The sequence below is a fragment of the Cotesia glomerata genome, linkage group LG1 (genome assembly GCF_020080835.1).
Source record: "Cotesia glomerata isolate CgM1 linkage group LG1, MPM_Cglom_v2.3, whole genome shotgun sequence".
NCBI classification, from domain to species: Eukaryota; Metazoa; Arthropoda; class Insecta; order Hymenoptera; family Braconidae; genus Cotesia; species Cotesia glomerata.
Window position 1 is genome coordinate 10,840,562 of NC_058158.1, and position 22,905 is coordinate 10,863,466.

Consider the following 22,905-nt stretch of genomic DNA (forward strand, 5'->3'; position numbering starts at 1 on the left):
ATTTTTTAATTTGTCATATTGAAAATTAATGAAGAAATTATAAATTAATATTGAAATTGAATTAGTAAAATTTGCAGTGAAGAAATTTCAATATTTTTTAAAAATGAGTGAAGGTAAAATTAATTAGAATAACATGAATAATTATTTTTTAGATTTAGATAATTAGAGTAAAGGTTAGAATTGGGAAGAAATAATTTTTCAGATGATTTAGACAGCGCAGACTTGGAAAAAATAGAAGAAATAGTGACTCAAATTCAGGAACAAAATGCGCAAGTGACGGCAAATTTGAAAGATTTGAGAAGACAAAGTGAAAATATGGCAAAAAAAATAAAAAATGAGATGAAAAAAAACAGTGAGTTGATGAAAAAAAGCAAGGAACTCAGTAAAGAACAAAGTGAGATTGACAAGTACGTCAATGAGCAGTTGAACATGATCACGGAGAAGTTCAACGCTCTTGAAGAAGCTGAGCGCGCGCTTAATGCCAAAGAAGAATATATTGCAAATTTAATTCAAAATCTTAAAAAATAAATTTATTTAATAAATAAATATCCAGTCTTTTATATTTACCAAATTTTATTATTTATTTTATGAAGAAAAAAAAATAATTAGTTTTATTTCTTCTCTTAGTGAAAAATTTTTAACAATAATTTAGATAAAAAAAATTGTAGCCAGAATATTAAATTAAAAAAAAAATTTTACTATTAAATTATTAAGAATATAAAATTTCTCTGTCCATGTTTTTATCGAAGCTTTGCGATTAAATAATATAAGTATAGTAAGTAATTAAAAAAAAATCGAGTAACACAATATTGATGTGATTAGTAACCATAGTTACTTGTTGTCCTTGGTAACGGCTTACACATATTGGCAATGTTTCGTATCAGATTTCTTTTGACAGCTAAGGTTCGGTCCAAGTATCAATTATTCAATAATGTTCACTAAGAAGCGTTTATTAAAATTAAACGAACCAATGGAAATAGTTCCGCCTCCAACGCAAAAATTTACTATCGATCAGTGGCGTCTTGACAATCAAGCTCGGTAAATCTTCTAGCGTTTCCTCATTAAAATCATTACCATTAATTGTAATTGTAATTGTAGGTTCCGCAAATGCAACATTCATTGCCAGCTGGTTGAAAGTTTGATCGCTGAATCGGAACGGATATGTGATTCGACATTGGAATTAACTAAGACTAATAAAACAGCTACTGATTATGAGTTGAAAGAAAAATTAGCGGATGTTAAATTTGTTAAAGATGAAATTTTGCGGCACCGTAAGGATGTTATTTTGGAAATTGATGCGCTGAAAACTTACAAGGCGAGATTGATTGATGGGTTGTCGTCGATTCAAGAAAACGCTGCTGAGATTTGTAAAAAATGTCTTATTGCACGGTAAGCAATTTTGGGTTGCGGTCAACTAGTCAGATCGACAACATTCCAAATTATTAAAACTCTAGAAAATTTAAAATTCCGCTACATTCAAAGTTTATAAAATACATTAGCTTAAATAGAATAACAGCCGAAAAACAATTTTGTAAATTATAAAACACCGGGTTATCGAATAAAAGTAAATATAAATCTTATATTCCTCAAGAGTTAAAATTAATTTGATTTCGAAAAAGGGTTGTTCCGACGTATATTCATCCGAATACTCATCTATCCGAATAATGATTCGGCCGAAAATTACTCATCCAAAAAATTGGAAATTTTTCTTAGATGGTCCACCTTTACAATCATGAAATTTGAGTGTTTTCCATACATGCTTGTAAATTAAAATAAAATTAATTTTCAAAAATTAATTAATTTAAAATTAATTAAAAAAAATTTCTAATCTAATTATAAAATTATTTACATTTTTCGGCTAAATGAGTGTTCGTCTGTTCATTCATTTTGGCGTATAAATTTTCGTTGTTATGTTTTTTAATTTATTGAGACTTTGTAACTTTGAAAGATTCTATTAATATAGCTTTAGATTTTTCTTTATTTAAGATTATATTTTTCGGAATTTTAAAATTTGTAAAATTAATTATTTTAAATTATATTTAATATTTACTTTCTAAATTCTAGTAATTTATTAATTCGGAATGTTGTTAGTCTGACTAGTTGACTGCAACCCGCAATTTTTAGGTAGATTTTGGTAGAAATCTAACTATTGCATTAGTCCTCAAGGTGGAATTTTCACCTGATTTTGCTATCATCTGTCATAATTAGGGGGCGTCCATAAATTACGTGAGGGATTTTTGAAAATTTTTTGACCCCCCCCTTGATAAGATTTCGTAAGATTTTCCTCAACTCCCTCCCCCCTCCCCTAATCTCACGCGGGATTCTTCAAAATTTATGTTTAGGCTGTAAACGGGTTGGATTATTGAGAAAATAAATAATAGTTTAAAAAAACTAAAAACACGCTTTTTATAGAAAACCAAACTAAAAAATAGAAAATAAATTTAAATTAAGAATAGTGTTAAAAATTTCAATAAATATAAATTAATAATAGTGTAAATAAAAAAAATGTATTTTATTTTAAAAAAGCGTGAGGTGCATGGTGTCAATAGTTATAAATATTTTATTGACAGATATGAGTAGAGTGATTATCATTTTGATAATATCTTAAAAGCACCCCACGCTTTTTAAAATAAAATACATTTTTTTATTTACACTATTATTAATTTATATTTATTGAAATTTTTAACACTATTCTTAATTTAAATTTATTTTCTATTTTTTAGTTTGGTTTTCTATAAAAAGCGTGTTTTTAGTTTTTTTAAACTATTATTTGTTGATTATCAAAAATATTCAGGCGCGCAAATTACCCACGGAGAGTTACATACTGACATACTGACATACTGACATACAAGTGAAGCTAATAAAAAATAATTATTTATAAATATTATAAATACGGGGAATCAGAGTTCGATTTCGGAGAGCGAGCCTGAGAAACGGCTACCAGAACCAAGGAAGGCCGCAGGCGCGCAGATTACCCACGGAGAGTTACTGACATACTGACAAACAAACTGACATACAAGTGAAGCTAATATAAAGCGTGTAAAAAAGCGCCATACGGCTACACCCGACATGAATAGGTAGATTTCTTGTTTGAATTATTGAAAAAAACACGTTATTACAAGGCCGTAATGTCCTAAAATTCATTTTTTATTATATTTTTGCAAATAACGATATGAGACTGACTACAGCAAATAGATATTCAAAGACATCTACCTAAAAAATAGGATTTTTTACAGATAAAATTCATTTGATGATAAAAGCTAAAATTTAATTTATTATTGATTTTTTTTTTAATTTTCTCAACTACGAAATAAATTGAAAAAAGTATTAAAAGTCAACGAACAATAGCTTAAATTGAAGATAATTAAACATATTATGACAAAATTTTATTAAAATTACGACATGAGACCGGCTACCACCGATAGATTTCTAAAGAAATCTACCTAAAAAATTAGTGAATCCTATCGATCAATAATCAAATTAAACAATCGAGCGCTACTTTGCTGCTCTGCAGGGTTCAGACGAATACGACAAACACTATTTTGTCGAATTTGGCCATATTTTATTATAGAAATACTTTTTCACGCAATTTTACACTGTTTTCTGCTAGAGAAAAAATTACGTGATATTTGTTAAGATCCCCCCCCCCTTCCCCCTAAGTGAGATTTGGTAAGATTTAGCATGATCCACTCCCCCCCTAGAACACCTCACGTAATTAATGGACGCCCCCTTAGTCAAATAAGTTCCAAAAACACCATTGTTTAAAAAATTTATATACGTATGTATATATATGTAATATAACCAGCCTTGTCATCAGGATATCTCGAAAAGTTTTGAACCGATCTTGATGAAACTTGGTACACATATTCTTTGGGTAATTACCGAGGCCGAGTTTGAAGATGAGCAAAATCGGTTAATTAGTTTAGAAATGGCGGCCATTTAAAATTTTCAAAATTTTGTAAATTTCAAGTTTTGTAACTTTAACCGTGAATAACTTTTGACTGACAAAAAAAAGCTCATTTCTGGAAACTTTATGGTGAAGGTGATTATATTACCTTCAATTTTACCTATAACACTTATACTTTATGAAGATTTTTATTAATTTTATGGGTCATTCAAAAATTTTAAAATAATGAAAACTTTTTTTCAAATGTCGTTTTTTTAGAATGACTTTTAAACAGCTTTACCGATCGATTTAAAAAACTAATCAGCTCTTAACATCAAAAAACTACGTCGATCGCCGCCGGACCGGTCAAAATCGCTTGATTCGTTTGTGAGATATCCTTCACGAAAAAAATTGAAAAAAAGCGTTTTTTTTAAACAATTCCCGAAATTTTTTATCTGATCAATTCACGGTTTGAAATTCATCATAGAATTCAAAAAAACTGCATCGACTGTTGTCAACTACGTGATAATCGGTTAACTCGTTTAAAAGTTATTGCGGATTGAAAATTTAAAAATTACATAAACATTTTTTATTCAACAAATTAAATAACATGAATAAAGAAAATCTCATATCACATGAAATCTACCTTCCATTTGGGGTGAGGCCGAGTGGCATTTTATTTTTATTATTTCAATTATGACTAAGGGTAAAATTTTTGCCGCAATTTAAAAAAAAAAAGTTCAAATTTTTTAAATTAAGGCAAAAATATTGGTTCTAAAAAAACTTTTGGAACAAAAGTTTTTCAAAATTTAATGTTTTAAAAAAATGTCTCTTGTTTTTTCCTTAAGATTTATAATTTCTTCGTGATTTTAAAAGTAAGATTCATAATTATCAAAAAAAAAAATTTGAACCTTTAATTATTAATCTTAATTTTGGAATTACAGCGAAAATATTGTTTTTTTTTTAAAAAACATATTTTTTTTACAAAATTCAATTTTAAACAACTTTTTCAAAAGATTTTTTATAAGACCAATATTTTCGCTGTAATGTCAAAAATTTGAATGAATTATTTTGAATTTGCAACAAAAATCTTTACTAATAGACAATTTCTTCTTTTTTTTTTAGAGAACATCGCTTGGGCATCGATTTGACTGTTGACGATGTAGAGAAAGAATTGAAGAAAGAACTAGAAGTGATAAGCCGGGCAGACAGTATATTTACCCGAACATTGGAGCATACAAACGAACAAATTCGGATTTTGAAATCTTTGTTGTACTACCTTGACGGAGATCTCGAGAACAAGGACCGCAGCATTCAGTTGGACCAGAGGAACCTTAGTTTGAAGGAGACTAGCTTGAACCTCAGTACTTATCACGGAACAGCTTCACTTGATCCCTCGTGAGTAAATTCTAAAATTTAATAAAATATATTAAACACATTAAATAAAATGTTATTGATATTGAAATTTAAAATTTAAAATTATTTTTAGAACCATTACAATTAAAGAATGGGATTTACATACCGATGAAATTGTTATGTCGACAATGAAGCAGATGAATAGCACCCGAGTCCTTCGTTGTTACATAGATAATATTTTAAAAGAAATAGTAGACGATTTAAATGAGCAGAAAGAAAAAACTAACGAAGCATTTAGACAGAGAATTTTGGAAACTAAGGAAATTAAAGCTCGTCTTGAATCACAACATTCTGAAGTAATTTTTTTTTTTTCATTAAATTAAATAAATAAAATAATTAATTTCTTTTTCATTGAATTAAATAAGCAACCTTGCAGTCACTATGTGCCTGCTGAGACTTTTGAACTATAAATAGATCAAATTTTGCTGTATTAAATAATGACTTTTGTTAAATTGCACTGTACTTTCTTAATTATTGACGTTTTTAAAGATATAAGCTCATCTTGATGCTACACTCATCAAGAGCTTTCATTTGAGTACCCACATGCATTTTTGATATATTTTTCATATATACATATATATAATATATAAATATATGAAAAATTGATGTGGGTACTCAAATGAAAGGTCTTGATGAGTGTAACATCGGAATGAGCTTATATCTTTAAAAATGTCAATATTTCACAAGATACAATATCGTGTCTTAATTATGTTAAATTGCACAGTACTTTTTTAAGTATGGACTTTTTTGAAGATATAAGCTCATCCCGATGTTACACTCATCAAGAGTTTTCATTTGAGTACCCACATGCATTTTTGATATATTTTTCATATATACATATATATAATATATAAATATATGAAAAATTGATGTGGGTACTCAAATGAAAGGTTTTGATGAGTGTAACATCGGAATGAGCTTATATCTTTAAAAATGTCAATATTTCACAAGATACAAGGTCATTTCTTAATAATGTACCTAGAGAGAATTTTCGAATGCAGCCTAAATACTTATCCATAAAAACCCATTTTATCATATAAATACACTGGCCACAAAATTTGTTTTATTCTCTTAATAATATAGATAATTAATTTTTATTTTTCAATTAATAAAATTTTTCTTTCATAATTAGATAATAAAACAAGCAAATGCAATGACTCAGAACATAACACGTCTGGAAAAAAATATTGCTGAAAAAGAAGGATTTCTCGCGTTAGCTCACACGCGTTTAGGAAATCGTTGTCATCGGCCAAACTTGGAATTAACTCGTGACCAAGTTGAACAGAAACTTGTCCAAGAAGTATATGATATTCGTCAAAGTGTTGCAAAACTCCAGCAAACGTTGAACGAGGTAGCTCTAAAAATAAAAGAAGATATATATTAATTAAATACTGTTTATTAATAAAAATCATTACATAATTTCAGGCTCATGCGACTTTACGGTACTTGCTAAGTATGCAAATACAATTAGAGGAAGATATTAATATCAAAACAAATACTTTAAAAATTGATGAGATAGAATGCATGACCCTACGACAAAGTTTGAATTATCATGCTTATTAAATTAATTAAAATTATATAACTCAGATATCTTATGAACCCACTGATTATTAAAGTGCAATTTATTAAAAATTAACTTACTGAATTATTATTTATATTAAAAAAAAAAGGAAATAATGATCAGTTAATTTTGCAGTCATTATTCGGCTTTGAGTCACTTTCTTCTTGCTTGGTTTCTTCAGACTCATCAACAGTTGATGTTTCTGTTGCTGGACTTAAATTTTGGATTTTATTTAAAGCAGGATCCTCTGACTTGTTTGATTCATCAAAAATAAGAAGGTCTTGAAGCTGTGAAGATTGAGTCGGAACAGTAATTGGATTTTTAACAGCACTTGCTTGATCTTCAACAATTTTTTGCGGATTTTTGTCCTGTGTCTGCGCAGTAGATGGTTGTAAAATTGAACTTGAGTTTATTACTGAGCTCTGCTGAGCCTGAGGAGTTTGAATTTTACCCTGTGTCATCTTTTGAGTGTAATTAACCATCATTTGTTCGAATAAAATCATTAATTGCTGGGAATCCACGGCAGGTTGAGGTGTAGGCTGAACTTGCGGCTGAGTAACAGGAGGATTAGGAACCTTCAAATCTAATAATGCAGGCACGCTTGATTTATTTTTAGAGTGGTTGAAATTTCTGCGGGGTTTGAAGTTTGGTTTGTTTAGAAATCTTGGCTTTTGATCATTGCTCGGCTTTTTTTGAAGATCGGAGTTTCTGAGACTGGAATCGAGGATTCCGTTGAAAATCGATTTGTTGAATGTATTGATCTCAAGGAGACACTTGAAATTCATTCTTAATTTTATTGTGTTGAGCAGAAGTGAATTTTCGTTTATGAACAAGCCTTTGGTGACATCTTGAAGGTTTCTACGCGGCATGCGGCTACTGTCAACCTATAAATATTCAATTATTTTAAAAAAATTGGTATTTTTTTTAAATAATTAAATATCAATTTAATTATTTTTTAAAATAATTAAATATCAATTTAATTATTTTTTTAAATAATTTAATACCAAAGCTTTTGCTATTTAAAAATAAGTGGTTCAAATTTTTAATATTACGGCAAAAATATTGGTCCTGTAGAAGAATTTTTTTAAGTTTGTTCAAAATTTAATTTTATAAAAAAAATGTTTGTTTTTTTAAAAAAAAAACAATATTTTCGCTGTAATTTTAAAATTAAAATTCATAATGAAGGTTCAAATTTTTTCTTGCAATAATTTTGAATTTTATTTTTAAAATTACGGCGAAATTATTGATCCTAAAAAAAAAATATGTCATTTTTTTTTATAAAATTAAATTTTGAACAACTTTTGTTTCAGAAATTTTTTATAGGATCAACATTTTCGCCGCAACGTTCAAAATTTGAACCATTTATTATAAATTAAAATAATTAAGGCTTAGATTAAAAAAAAGAAAATTAATGATGGCTTACCACTGCGCTAAATGATTTTTTTTGATCGTCACATTTTATTTCCACATTGAAGCCATATTGAGCCGCAATTTTTGAAGAGTCAAACATTAAAACGTGAGCTTTCATATTTTCCTTGGGACTCACAGATATGTGTAAAACGAACAATCCAGTACCTTGGAGCTCAAATGCGTAGTCTTGACGACTGTCAGGTCCCGTGTAATTCAAATGCAAATTCATGATATGCGGCCATCCTTTTAACTCATGCTATAAAAAATAAACAATTAATCAAAGTATTAAAATTAATTCAATTTATTTTACTAAAATTAATTTAATTGATTTTATTAAAATCAGTTTAATTTATTTTACTAAAATTAATTTAATTGATTTTATTAAAATTAATTAAATTTATTTCACACTAAAATTAATTAAATTTATTTTACACTAAAATTAATTAAATTTATTTTATTAAAATAAATTGAATTAATTTTAGTAAAATTAATTCAATGTCTAATTTTTTAATTTAAATACTTACTGAAGTAAATACTGAAGAATGACTAGCTTTCATATGCTTAAGAATTTCTTCATAAATTCCTCGAAAGTTGCAAGTGCCAATCCAGCATGAGTATGAATTTTCACTTGAAGAATCGGAATTTGCTTGAATTATTAATTTACCATCAGAAACTTCAATTGAACCATTTGCTGGTGATTTGACATTGGGTTTTGTTCCAGCTGAAGCTTTATTTCCAGAAAATATATTTATATCTTTTTCAGTAACCATTGACATTTTATTATGACGCTCTATATTAGTCTCAGTGGCCTTGTTAACTTTCGGAGAATTTTTGTTATCATTTTTCCGGTTAATCGCTGATATGTCCAGTTGCTCAACACAGCTCTGGAATTTAATTAAATTTTTTTTAATTATTAGATGTCTCTTAGTTCCAAAAATTTATTATTTAGAAGTACAAACCTTTAAATTGTTAAATTGAGATATCAAAAATTCAGAAAGATGATTCCGAAGAAATGGATTTGAATTTGGACAAGCCATACACGATTGTGTTTTGCAGGAGAGACAGCAATCATGTCCAAACTCACAGGAAAAAATTTTTTCTGACAATTTTGCACCGCAAAAATGACACGGAATTTTTTTTTCAATTTGACTTTGCCACAGTAGAAACTAAAAATTAAAAAACGAATGAAATAAAACACATATAATTAAAATATTATTTTTTTTAGGTGAAAAATTAATTAAAAAAACTTTTGAAATTATTAAATATCTGCTAAATTAATTTTTATTAAAAAAAATTACCTGTTTTTTTAAAAGATCCATGGTGATCTGCCTTACAAAACGCTCTACAGAAAAAACAATCAAATGCACTGATTCCTTATCGGCAAATCTAATCTTAACGACGCTTTAGCGCTGTAACATAAATTATAAAATTTATTTTTATATTATTGATCGCAATAATTATTAACTTTACAATAATTATTGATTATCACTTGTTTTATACAATAAAATTATATTATTTAAAAATATTAATATAAATTACGTGAAATTACCTTTTCAACAATACTTTTCAGACTGACGCAACGGATATGAAACAGTTGAACGCGAAGAATTGGATCCAAGCTCAGTTAGAGGAATGCAAGTATATGTCAACAATCGTAAAACAAAACAATGTATCGAATTACGTCGTTAAATTTCACCGTTTGATTTTTATTCTTCATAATATTCAACATCTTAGTTTTGTTGTATCCTAAAAAATAAAATATTTTAATTTTACATCGAGAAGAAATTTTTTTAATAATTATTAAATTACAAAATTTTTAGTTTTAATTTAAAAAAAAAAACTTTTAAGAGAAATATTCTTCTTACCATTTGTAGCGAATTTATCAACAGTTTAAAAGTTACTTTACATTTAATAAATATATTCACAACTCAACGATTTTTTTTTTAATGATTTTATAATATAAAATTACATAATTTTTTATCAAATAAATTGATGTAAAATTATTTTGCGTTCAAAATTAAACATTAAAAAAAAAATTTTATAATTTCATTTATATTTTATAATCATATAAATTTTTTACGTTATTCTAGAGCTGTAATTTGTTTTATAAAAATAAAAATTTATTAATATTAAAAATATTTTTTTTTTAATTTCAATACAATATTTAAGAAATACATAATTGTAATATTAAACTTATTTAATTTCATTAAATCTGAAAATTATTACAATTTATTTTATTGAAAATTAAAAAAAAAATTTCACATGTGGAATATCTTAAAAATTATACGTGTAATTTTTTTTATTTCTAATTTAATTAATAAAAAGAAATGCAAAATAAAGTGATTAACACAAAACACACTCGTTAGGTTTTTTTCCACGTGAATCAAAGTCATTTTTATAATTTCTTCTTTCTTCCTGAGGTGCTTTAAAAGTCGAAGCGCCCGATCGTAACAACCGATTTTTTTCTCGTTCTTCAATCTGGCGTTGAATCAATTTCTGTCTTTCTAAATTAGCTGCAGTAAAATTTCCAGGTTTGTTCGATTGATGAAAATTATTTCCCATGTCTATGTGAGGAGCAGACGGTGAGGACGGACCAGAAGCTTGATTACTCCCTTGAGGAGGGCTATGAGCAAACACATTCTGCGGTGGTGCATTGCGTTGATAATGCTCATTGTAAGAGACAGGTGGCTGGGGATAAAACGGGCCTGGTTGAACATTCATAGGCTGCTGCATATTCATATTAAAATTATTGTTCGCCATACGAGGATTCTGAGGCGGCATTTGCTGATAGTTGAACTCTTTTTGAAGATTAGGATACAGCTGAGAATTTTCTGGTCCTCTGAATGGATTATTATTAACGGGATGAGCAGGAACAGTAGTCTCTGATGAGCAATGAGCAATAATATTATCAAAATCTGATCTTGGCTTGGATCTACTTTTGAAGTGATTTGCATTGTTTCGTATTGGCTTGAATTGCTTTTTGTTCAAAGTCTTCGGATTTTTACGATCCCTTGCTTTATTCTCAACTTCTAGACTCTTAAAACTATCCAGAATTTTTTTCTCATCAATTTCATTAATTTTCATTATTTGAACTGTGCAGCTATACTTCATTTTATTTTTTATCGTGCTTTGTAACATCGAGTTTTCATTGATAAATAATCCTTTGCTACGATCGTGAAGAGTTTTTCTTGGCAATCTGCTACTGTCAACCTTTAATAAATATTTTTAAATTAAAAAACTTTTAATTAAATATTAAAAACTAGCAACCTTGCAGTCACTATGTGACTGCCGTGACTTGTAAATTATAAATAATTAAAATTTTGCTTTATTAAATAATGACTTTTATTAAGTTGCACTGTACTTTTTTAACTATTGACGTTTTTAAATATATAAGCTCATCCCGATGTTACACTCATCAAGAGCTTTCATTTGAGTACCCGCATGCATTTTTGATATATTTTTCATATATACATATATATAATATTTATAAATATATGAAAAATTGATGTGGGTACTCAAATGAAAGGTCTTGATGAGTGTAACATCGGGATGAGCTAATATCTTTAAAAATGTCAATAATTCACAAGATACAGGGTCACTTCTTAATTATGTATCTAGAGATACATAATAAAAACCAATTTTATCATATAAATACACTGGCCACAAAATTTTGCTTATTCTTTTAATAATATAGATTAATTTTTACTTACTGCCGCGCTGAATGATTTTTTTTTATCGTCACTTTTTATTTCAACTTCATATCGATATTGAGCAGCCGTCCTTCCACCATCAAACATCAAAACATGAGCTTTTAGATGTTGTTCGTGGGTCACAAATATATGCAGGACAAACAATCCAACACTTTGGATCTCAAAAGCACGATCCTGACGAGTACTAGCTCCATTGTAATTTAAATCCCAAGTTACTAAGTGTGGCCAGCCTTCAAATGGTTGCTGTAAAAATCAATTATTATTTTAAATATTTAAAAATGCGTAATTAGTTGTTATAACATTAATTAGTTGTTATAATATCAATAAGTTGTTATAATAAGTATTTATAAATACTTACTGAATTAAACTCTTCAGAATGTTGATTTTTTATGTGAGCTAAAATAGACGCTTTATCTCCTTTGAGGTGGCAATCACGACCAATCCAGCATTGATATATACCAAAAATATTTGACGGATTGTCATTTTTATTTTTTGGCTCATCTTCTGATTTTTCGACAGTCAAAGATTTATTCTCGACAGATTCTTCAACATTTTTAGCTGCCAGATTGATTTTACAATCTTGTTCATTTTGTGTCTGACTGAATTTACTTTTGCACTCAATTTTTGTCTGGCTTAATTGGCTTTTACACTCGGACTTTGTCTTGGTGATAACAGAGTTATCCAGTGACTCAACGTCACTCTAAAAATAAATATTATAAAAAAAAAGAGTTTTTTTATTTAATAAAATTTTTAATGAAAGTTCATTTAGGAAATATTTATTAAATTTTAAGAATTTTTTTAATAAATAAATTATGTCAAAAAAAATTGACATGTAAAAATTAAAAAAAATTAAAAATGCAATTTTATTTAATAACTTTTCTGCTAACTTTAATGTCATAAATTTTAAATACTTAAAAAAAAAAAAAAAAAAAAAAAAACTTACCTTCAAACTGTTCAATTGAGATACTAAAAATTCAGCAATATGATTCCGAAAAAAAGAAGATGATTTTTTACAAGCTATACATGAATCAGTTTTGCATGATTGACATACGTCATGACCAAAATCACATGAATAAATCTCATCGGATAATTTGACACTGCAAAAGTGACAGGGAATTTTTTTTTCCACTCCACTGTGCCAATTTAGAAACTAAAAATTAAAAATAACATCAAATTATAATTAATTAATTAAATAAGTGTTGTAATAAATAAAATTACCTCCTTTTTCACAAAATCCATTGTGATTATACTGCACTCAGTGCAAAAGATCGACACAAAGAATATAATGACAAAAACAAAATAATCTGATATATTTTTATCAGCAAATAAAATCAACACCGTTTTTTTTTTTTATCACACCCGCTTGATACTCTACAATTTTATCAAATAAAAAATAATCATTATTATCTAAACAAGTCAAAAATAATTCATGAAAAAATTAATTTAGCTGATATTTTATAATTTTAATAATTTTTTGACAAATAAAAATTATGGCAAAAAAAAATTGACATAGAAATTTTAAAAAATAAAAAATGTAATTTTTTTAAAATAATTTATTTGTTAAAAAAAAATTAAAAAAAGGTTAATTTAATTTTCTGCATCTACTTGCCTTTTGTTCTTCGCCGTAATGCGACGTTAAAATTTCTTAGGAAATTAAATTGACATTATTCACTTCTGGGAATCCCGATAAGACACAATCAAGAATAAAAAACACATTACATCATTGCTGTCAAATATTCAATAAAAAATTCTTTAATTACCAACAATTTGACAGTAAATACTTACAAGATTTATTTTAAATAAATTCAAATTTTTTATAGTGTAAATATAAACATTTAAACGTGACACATGAAAAGTCAGTAATAAAATAAAGTCTGACATCTATAAAATAAATAAATTTCTCTCAGGAACTGTTTTATCCAATGAAAATAAAGTTAGCTGACATCTATAAAAATCTAAAAAATCTTTGTAATTTTTTTTAATAAAAAAATTATTACAAAATAATTTTTAAAAAAATTTCCTTTGTAAAAAATTTCAAAAACTTTAAGTGCAATTTTGAAAAAATATTTTTTTAGTTTCATTTTCATAAATAAAATAAAATTAAAAAATTAAAAATGTCGGCTAACTCTAGTATCGTTTTTATCCAACGCGGTAACATAACCTATCTGACCAACGGAGAAGAACAAGAAAAATATAAATGTCAGTGCAGGTAGCAGAAGTAAATCTATCTAACTAGAGTTATTTATGACTGAAAGTACTCGATCATACCTTGTATGAGAATACTGACCATAATAATATTGTAATAATAACAATAAAAAGTGTAATTGTAGTGGAACTAAACAGAATCACGATCAATCGAACTTTGAACTAATTGTCGTTAGCAAGCGAGTGAATCGCGCCAAATTTGTTTTTTAGTTTTTTAGGATAAGAGATATCATATGTAGTCGATATAATTGTACTGTTATATCATATCTTTATCTTGAATCTGTCATTAATATAATATAATATAATATAATAATTTTTTTACTGCTCGTTATTCAGAAGTTGGACTCGGTGTGTGCTGTTTCTGTTTACTATACTCGTTGTGTGTAGTTGAGCGAATAGTGTACTGAGTTTTGCTGGTGTACATAAACATCAGTCAAGTGTATACATTTTCGCAGTTGAGTCGGCATCGCGTGATAAAATACCCGGCCAAGTTTAACATAACGAAACAGTGTGGCATTAAATCCTTCAAAGATATTTTGATATTCTTCTTAATTTGTGACCAAGCTAATTCATCTTTTTAGTTTTGATTTATTTAGATTTAGATTTATAAAATAATTAAAGGTAATTTTTATTTTTTATATTACTAAAGTTTGTTGAAATTTTTTTAATTAATTAAATTAGAAAAAATACTTTTTTAAAATTGCACTTAAAGTTTTTTTTTAATTTTTTCATTAAAATAATTTTTATTTTTATTTTTTAAATACTAAAATTAGCCGATTTTTTGTAATTAATTAAATTAAAAAAAATTGCACTTAAAGTTTTTTACAAATTAAATTTTTTTTTTATTTTTTTAATACTAAAATTAGCCGATCTTTTTATTTATTAAATTAGAAAAAATATTTTTTAAAAATTGCACTTGTTTTTTGCAAATTAAATTAAAAAAAATTTTTTTTGTAATTTTTTCATTAAAAAAAAGTGATTTTTCTGTTTTTATTTCATAATTTATTCTTTTTTAGTGTGAAATCATGTAAATTTAATTATCAATTAAATATAATTGTTGTAATATCGAGTATATACAATTATGGAGTGCCAAGGCTTATTAAATAATAATAATAATTATTATTATTATTATAGATTATTCAAGTTAAAAATTGTTTTTAAAAATTCAACTTTTAATTCTTCATAAAAATTTTTTAAATTTACTTTTACTCGACAGTTAATTTTATAAAAAAAAAAAAAGGAATGCGTTTAATTCATGACTTTCACTGCGATAGAAAAATATCTTTCGATAGTTTAAATTAACGAAGAATTTATATTCTATTAGTCATAAAATTTATTCAAAGTATGATTCATAAATTTACTGTCTAATTGGAATTTTGTGTTTCCCGATGGATAAAAAATTTTAACTTACAAAAAATTAAAAAAAAAAATAATTTTTCAATTGCTATCTTATCAAGAAAAATTATCAAATTAATTGATAAAAAATAGAAAATAAAAGATGTAAATGATTAATGTGAGTTTTCCGAATAGTTAATAATTATAAAATCACCTTGCCGCGTGGAATAATTAAATCTTTTATGATTTATTATTTACAATATTAGTATTTATAATGATAAATATTGAACAGTCCGCTGAGAAATATTAAATGTACTATAATTGTTGAGCGCAGCATCTAGGTCTGAACCTTGACACAGAGCCAAAGGTTAAACAAAAGTCTTTAAAAAAAATAGTAAAAATTTAAAAACGCAAGTAGGAAAATCGATTAAATAATTTATTAATAGTCTGTAAATTTATTTTATATATTAAATAAATTAAAAAAATTTTTCATATTAAATTTTAAAATTCGGAGTTTATTTTTAAGTTTTTTACAAATTTTAAAATTAAATAAAAATCATACGTTTGTACCAAGACAATCAGTAACTGAATGGTAATTTTATTCACTCGAACCATGACAGGGGACGTATTTAATAATACGTTTAATCAAAGTAGAAGCTAATACAATGAATACAAAATTACATAGGTCACGTGATGTCATTATTACCATATAAAAAACGGCAATTTTTTAAATAATTTATAAAACTATTAAGTAATTTAATTAATATTTAAAGTAACAGGATATCCGATTTGCTAAATATTTTTTTAAAACCAAATATATATATATATAAATGATCTTTAAATTATAAAAAGATTGTCAAAATATCAATTGATAAGAAAAACATATGATCTTATCTGTTATTTAAATGCTAAGAAAAAAAATTCTCTATTACTCTATACTAAAAAAACAAGCATTAAAAATTTACAATCAGTTAAAAATCATTGAGATAAAATAGCTAAAAAAACAAGTTTGAAAAAAAACTGATGTATGAAAACGAATGTCCTATGCGATTACGTAACACCGTAACATTTTACAGTAGACTTGTTTTTACTTACGGACCAGGTCGCTTTAAAAGTAATAATACTTTCAAGATTTTTTTTTTCATGAAAAACAATGCCATTTATTTATAAAATCAAATTGAATTAATTTAATGTCTGCAAAGTTGTTTTTAAATTTCTTCTTTATAAATTAAAAAAATAATTTAAAGATAAAAAATAATTATTAATTTAATGTTTACAAAGTTGTTTTTAAATTTATTCTTTATAAATTAGAAAAATAATTTAAAGATACAAAATAATTATTAATTTAATGTTTGCAAAGTTGTTTTTAAATTTTTTCTTTATAAATTAAAAAAATAATTTAAAGATAAAAAATAATTATTAATTTAATGTTTACAGTTTTTTTTAAATTTATTCTTTATAAATTAGAAAAATAATTTAAAAATACAAAATAATTATTAATTTAATGTTTTTAAATTTCTTCTTTATAAATTAGAAAAATAATTTAAAGATAAAAAATAATTATTAATAGAAATATTCAAACAAACTATATTAATCTCCTTGACTCGAGCAATCTTCATTGGCAATTGCCCAGAGAAATTAAATAATTGAAGATTACTGTCCGTGAGATCAATCATCTATCATTATTGTCTCCAGGGTATTTGCGATTGAATTTTACTTGAATTATTGCTTAAAGAATTGATAAAAGATTTTTTATATTATACTGTAAATAAATATATTTTTTTTCTAGGTACAAGGTATGAATCTGAAGTGGTGTTATGCGATTTTGAGTGTTATAATCTATGCAAATGCATTTGAAGATGTTTTGTCAGAAAATGGAAATCCGGACAAGGAATTAAATGTCTCTCTGCAGTTCACCGGGTTCGAGTATGAAGACGCTTGTTTCAAGTCCGCTGAATCTGAGTGGACGTTTATTAAAAATCCAACGAATCAAACTCTTAAACCATGGGTAAAAAATATTTAAATTATTTAAATGGTAGTTTGATACTAAAAATTTATTTCTTCTTTATTCCAGGAAGATTCACTAACTGCATATGGATCAATAAAGCGTAAATGTGTGAAAGACTTTGATGAGAGAATAAATGAAACTCTGTCAAGCCCTGATATTGAATACAAATTGAATCTTGTTAGTAAACCGGGTGATGCATTGCTTGAGCCTCAAGACTGGACAAGCTTTATATCATTTGTTAGTGAAGCTGAATTAATACGATTATCTGGAAATTATACATCAGGATCAAATAATTCATTGCGCAAAAGTAATTTCATCGATATTTATTTAAAAGATAAATTATTCAGATTTTTAATCGCTAATTTAAAATATTTTTTTTTTCTTTATAATTATTGAAAATTTTTTTTTTTAATTATTTATTTTTTTTTTTATAATTATTGAAAATTTTTTTTTTTAATTATTTATTTTTTTTTATAATTATTGAAAATTTTTATTTTAAATTATTTATTTTTTGTTTATAATTATTTAAAATATTTATTTTATTTATAATTATTTGAATTATTTATTTTATTTATAATTATTGAAAGTTTTTATTTTAAATTATTTTTTTTATTTATAATGATTTAAAATATTTATTTTACTTATAATTATTTAAATTATTTATTTTATTTATAATTATTTATTTTATTTCTCATTATTTAAAATTTTTATTTTCAATTATTTATAATTATTTGGAATAATTATTTTTAATTATTTGTTTAATTGTACAGAAGCTGAAGATTCATTGGTGCGTAATGCAAGTGCTGAAGACAAGTTAAAAGCATGGAGATCTTGGCATGAAACGTTACAACCGCTCACAACAAAATTATCAAACAATTTGCAGCTTGTTCAGAAAGCCGCCATCGCGAATGGTCAGTGAAATAAACATGCTTATTAGTTATAATTTCATGGAATTTCTGAGTATTTTCTTTACGCAATTCTTCCTTGTGTCTTGCATATCAACAAGCTTGACATCATAAATGTCCCTGAAAAGAGCAATCCTTTTTACAATTATTTATTTCCTCTGCTTATAATATTTTTAAATCTTTATTTTTTGCTAATAGACATTAATTTGGTTTCTCTTTCTTGCACATAGGCGCTAATGATGTAACAGAGTACTGGGAAATTCTCAATGAATACAAAAATGGATACAATGAAGCCAAAGATAAATGGAGTGAAATTTCATTTCTCTATGATAAAATTGTTAAATTTGTTAAAACTCGTTTAACTTTAAGATACAAAGATCTTATTAAAGGCGAGGGGATACCTGCTCATTTACTTGGTAAATTTATTTATTATTAATTTAATTCAAAAGAATTATTATTTTATTTTTTATTTATTAAGGAACTCTTCAAGGATATGATTGGACACCTCTTACAATGGATATAGTACCTCATCCTGATTTTATTTTTGAAATAAGAAAAAATCTCTGGCAAAAGGTATTTTTAAATTAATTATTAATTTAAAAATTACTTATTTTATTTATTTAAAAATTAATTAATTAATTAATTAATTAATTAAAAAAAAAATTATGACTTTATTAATTTTTGATACAATAATTTTCCTTTTCAGAATCTTATAGGAAAAAATTTATACAAATCAGCATCTAGACTAGCAAGCATAACATTAAAACATGTACCAGAAGCACAATTCTTTGATAAGAGTAATTTCCAAGGCCAGTGTCCATCCCACCTGGTAAATTTCTGCCGCCAGGGAAGACTAAGAGTCAACACATGTTCTGAGCCATCAATTTCAAACTATTTGTCAGCTCATAAAAATATCGCTAAGGTTTTAATCCATCAAATGTCTGAAGAAAGTATGCCTATTGTAAATGGCGCTAATCGATATTCTGGTAATTTTTTTATTAATTAATTAATTATAATTTTTTTTTTTATTAATTATTAATAATAATAATAGCATTGTTAAGTATACTTTTTTTTTTTTAATATTTATTATTGTAAATATTAACATTTAATATTGTTAAGTATATTAACCTTTGGTAAAATTATTCAACAGCGTTAGAAGAAGGAGTATCAGAATTATTCGGAATTTTGGCTTCAAGTCAAGCATGGCTCACCACATTAAATTTAATTAATGAGACTGATAAAACTGAAGAAGCTCACCTTGTCTCTATTATGATGACAGCATTAGATGTACTTCCGCGAATGGCGTACTATTTTACCGCCGATCAATGGAGAATAGATGTCATTAAAAATAACACTTTTGATCCAGAAAATTTAATGAGTTCGTGGTGGAAATATAGGTAATGAAAATTAAGATGATACTGAATTTAACAGATATTTAAAAAAATTTTTTTATAATAATTTAGGCTCTATCTCTAGATACATAATTAAAAAATGACCTTGTATCTTGTGAACTATTGACATTTTTAAAGATATAAACTCATCCCGATGTTACACTCATCAAGACCTTTCATTTGAGTACCCACATCAATTTTTCATATATTTCATATATTTATATATTATATATATGTATATATGAAAAATATATAAAAAATGCATGTGGGTACTCAAATGAAAGCTCCTGATGAGTGTAACACCAGGATGAGCTTATATTTTAAAAATATATATGTATATATGAAAAATATATCAAAAATACATGTGGGTACTCAAATGAAAGCTCTTGATGAGTGTAACATCGGGATGAGCTTATATCTTTAAAATCGTTAATAGTTAAAAAAAATACAGTGCAATTTAACAAAAGTCGTGATTTAATAAAGCAAAATTTTATTTATTTATATTTCACACGTCACGGCAGTCACATAGTGACTGCAAGGTTGCTAGTATTTATTAATTTATTAATTGATTTTTTTTTAATTAAAATAAAATTGCAAGTGTCAATAACTGGGTCTTTTACCTTAAATGAAGATAAATAATTTCTTCTTTATACTCATGGATATTTTTTTAACAGATTGGATTATGAGCACGTAGTACCTGGTTCTTCCGAAAATCTTCCAACATTTTTAGATGATAGTTTTATAACAAGTAATCGTCCGTATCTTTCGTAAGTATTTTTATTTTAATAATTCAAGAGGATAAAAATAAATTATTGATAATAATTAATAATTATTACAGTAAATTTATGGGAACGATAATTGGTTTTCAAATTTACGAGTACTTAATGGAATCAACAGAAGTGAGATCAGAAAAATTAGAAAAAATACCCATCAACCATAATTTTATGTAAGTTTCTAATTTTAATAATTATTTAATAAAAATTTTGATAAAATAATTAATAAAAATTCGGTTTAATTGAATTGCAGTAAAATGATACAACACGGAAGCGCAGAAAATTGGAATCAAGCTATGAAAAGTTACTTGCAACTGTACGACGTTTCTGTGGATTCTCTGCTGAGTTACTTTTCTCCATTAGAGCAGTACTTGGATGAGCTTGACGAGGAAGAAGTTGGTAGCCTGCCGGTGGAGCTTGAAAAAAAATTAGAAGCTCTCGAGGATCAATACCAAAGAGACTTAAATACTCCTTCTACCACAGAAGCGATCAAGCCTACAACTGCCATGCCAAAAAAAGCAACAACTAAGTCTCATAAGCAAAATGAACGTCCGTTGAGTACAGAAGCGCCTAAGCCGCAAGCAAATAATTCATCAAAAATTATTACGGATAAAAATTCTGGAAAAGAAGTGGCCAAAACTACTGAAGCGCCGGTTAATGTTAAGAAGGGAGATGGAAGTGTCAAAAGAGAAGATAATAAAGGAATTGAAGAGGAAGTGGAACATAATAATGAAGCTGGAAAACTTATCAAAGGTGGAATGAGCACTGCCGTCTGGGCGGTAGGGTCTGTGCTGATTGCTACTATTGCTATTGTCTTCATAGCTATTTTCGGGAGAAGAAGGTGCCGAAAAACGCCAAAGAATAGACGATATGTCTAGTTACAATTCTGTACAATAGTTTTATTATTTTATTAGTGAAGTAATCGTTTAAAGAGCAATTATAGACATTTTAAATAATTACTAAGGTTAAAATTTTTGCCGCAATTTAAAAATAAATGGCTCAAATTTTTGATATTACAGCGAAAATATTGGTCTTATAAAAAATTTTTGAAACAAAAGTTATTCAAAATTTAATTTTGAAAAAAAAAATGTCTCCAAAAATTTTTTTGATAATATTTTGTTGAATTTAAGTTGACAATTATTAATTTTTGACTTCTTTTTAAATACAATTTATTTAATATTGTAATTTCAAAAATAAGATTCATAATTATTGCAAGAAAAAATTTGAACCTTTTATCATGAATTTTAATTTTGGAATTACAACGAAAATATTGGTTGTTTTGAAAAAACATGAGACATTTTTTTTACAAAATTAAACTTTGAACTTTTGTTTCAAAAATTTTTTTATAGAACCAATATTTTCGCCGTAATATCAAAAATTAAGATTAATAATGAAAGGTTCAAATTTTTTTTTTGGATAATTATTAATCTTTATTAATTTATGACTTCTTGTTAAATACAATTTACCAAAAAGCCAACAGTTTTTTAAGTAACGTTTGGGCTCTTATGTTTTTAAAAAAAAAAACCAATATTTTTACTGTAATTCCAAAATTGAAATTCATAATAGAAGATTCAATTTTTTTTTTGTAACAATTATGAATCTTATTTTTGAAATTACAGCGAAATTATTGATCCTAAGAAAAAAAAGACATTTTTTTTACAAAATTAAATTTTGAACTTTTCAAAATTTTATTTATAAAACCAATATTTTTGCCATAAAATCAAAAATTTGAATTAATTATTTTAAATTAGCGGCAAAAAATCTTGGAATTAATAAAATTACTTTCAATACATTCCTGTTTGAAAGAGGATTAATTTGGTACAACTCTCAATTATATTCTTAAATAATTTTTACACTGCAAATGCACTACTAAAATTATGATCCTAAATCTATAAATTATTGTCAACACTTAATTAAAACTTTTGAATAGTATAATAATTGATTTTATTTAGGATAATGTGGTAGGAGTACTCAGCAGTATTTTATTTTGCATCACTCATTAAGATTACTGTAATTAACACTTGTGAATAAATTAATAGTGAATGTACATTAAAAAAAAAAAACCTATTTATAACTAATTGCTATTTACAGAGTGATGCAAATTAAGGTTGACAATTAATGTTAGAGTAAAGTATAGTGTATTAGCGTTTGTCGGGTCAATTACTAAGACTGTCGTACTATATTGGTTTTTAAACAAGTAAATTTATCAATTTTAATACGTACTAGCTTTTAAAAATTGTTAATATAAAGTATTAACGTCAATTTTTTAAGAGTTTTAAATAAAAGTTTAATAAATCTTGTCGGT

At 25.9% G+C, this 22,905-nt stretch overlaps 4 protein-coding genes across 4 annotated transcripts; 2 read left to right on the forward strand and 2 right to left on the reverse strand.

Annotated features, from left to right (window-relative positions):
* The first annotated feature begins 865 nt into the window (after positions 1-865).
* Positions 866-6,928, forward strand: LOC123265820 (tektin-1). Its single transcript, XM_044729743.1, has 6 exons — positions 866-1,038; positions 1,099-1,389; positions 5,012-5,284; positions 5,376-5,598; positions 6,435-6,653; positions 6,728-6,928. The coding sequence occupies exons 1-6, from the start codon at positions 932-934 to the stop codon at positions 6,863-6,865; spliced, it is 1,251 nt and encodes a 416-aa protein (XP_044585678.1). The 5' UTR covers positions 866-931; the 3' UTR covers positions 6,866-6,928.
* Positions 6,540-9,915, reverse strand: LOC123265812. The gene is made up of 7 exons (XM_044729731.1): positions 9,813-9,915; positions 9,572-9,682; positions 9,233-9,439; positions 8,798-9,157; positions 8,287-8,529; positions 6,944-7,747; positions 6,540-6,659 (listed from the first exon to the last, which is right to left on the reverse strand). Exons 2-6 carry the CDS (start codon positions 9,590-9,592, stop codon positions 6,983-6,985), a joined length of 1,596 nt encoding a protein of 531 aa, XP_044585666.1. The 5' UTR covers positions 9,593-9,682; positions 9,813-9,915; the 3' UTR covers positions 6,540-6,659; positions 6,944-6,982.
* Positions 9,916-10,564: 649 nt separating this feature from the next.
* Positions 10,565-13,309, reverse strand: LOC123269485. The gene is made up of 6 exons (XM_044735217.1): positions 13,202-13,309; positions 12,927-13,133; positions 12,342-12,683; positions 11,984-12,226; positions 10,917-11,483; positions 10,565-10,861 (listed from the first exon to the last, which is right to left on the reverse strand). The coding sequence occupies exons 1-6, from the start codon at positions 13,220-13,222 to the stop codon at positions 10,838-10,840; spliced, it is 1,404 nt and encodes a 467-aa protein (XP_044591152.1). The 5' UTR covers positions 13,223-13,309; the 3' UTR covers positions 10,565-10,837.
* A 1,237-nt stretch (positions 13,310-14,546) lies between these two features.
* Positions 14,547-21,618, forward strand: LOC123264111 (angiotensin-converting enzyme-like). The gene is made up of 11 exons (XM_044727205.1): positions 14,547-14,809; positions 17,313-17,531; positions 17,598-17,838; positions 18,302-18,442; positions 18,667-18,852; positions 18,915-19,009; positions 19,143-19,422; positions 19,587-19,833; positions 20,502-20,594; positions 20,666-20,773; positions 20,854-21,618. The coding sequence occupies exons 2-11, from the start codon at positions 17,322-17,324 to the stop codon at positions 21,476-21,478; spliced, it is 2,226 nt and encodes a 741-aa protein (XP_044583140.1). The 5' UTR covers positions 14,547-14,809; positions 17,313-17,321; the 3' UTR covers positions 21,479-21,618.
* Positions 21,619-22,905: the final 1,287 nt, after the last annotated feature.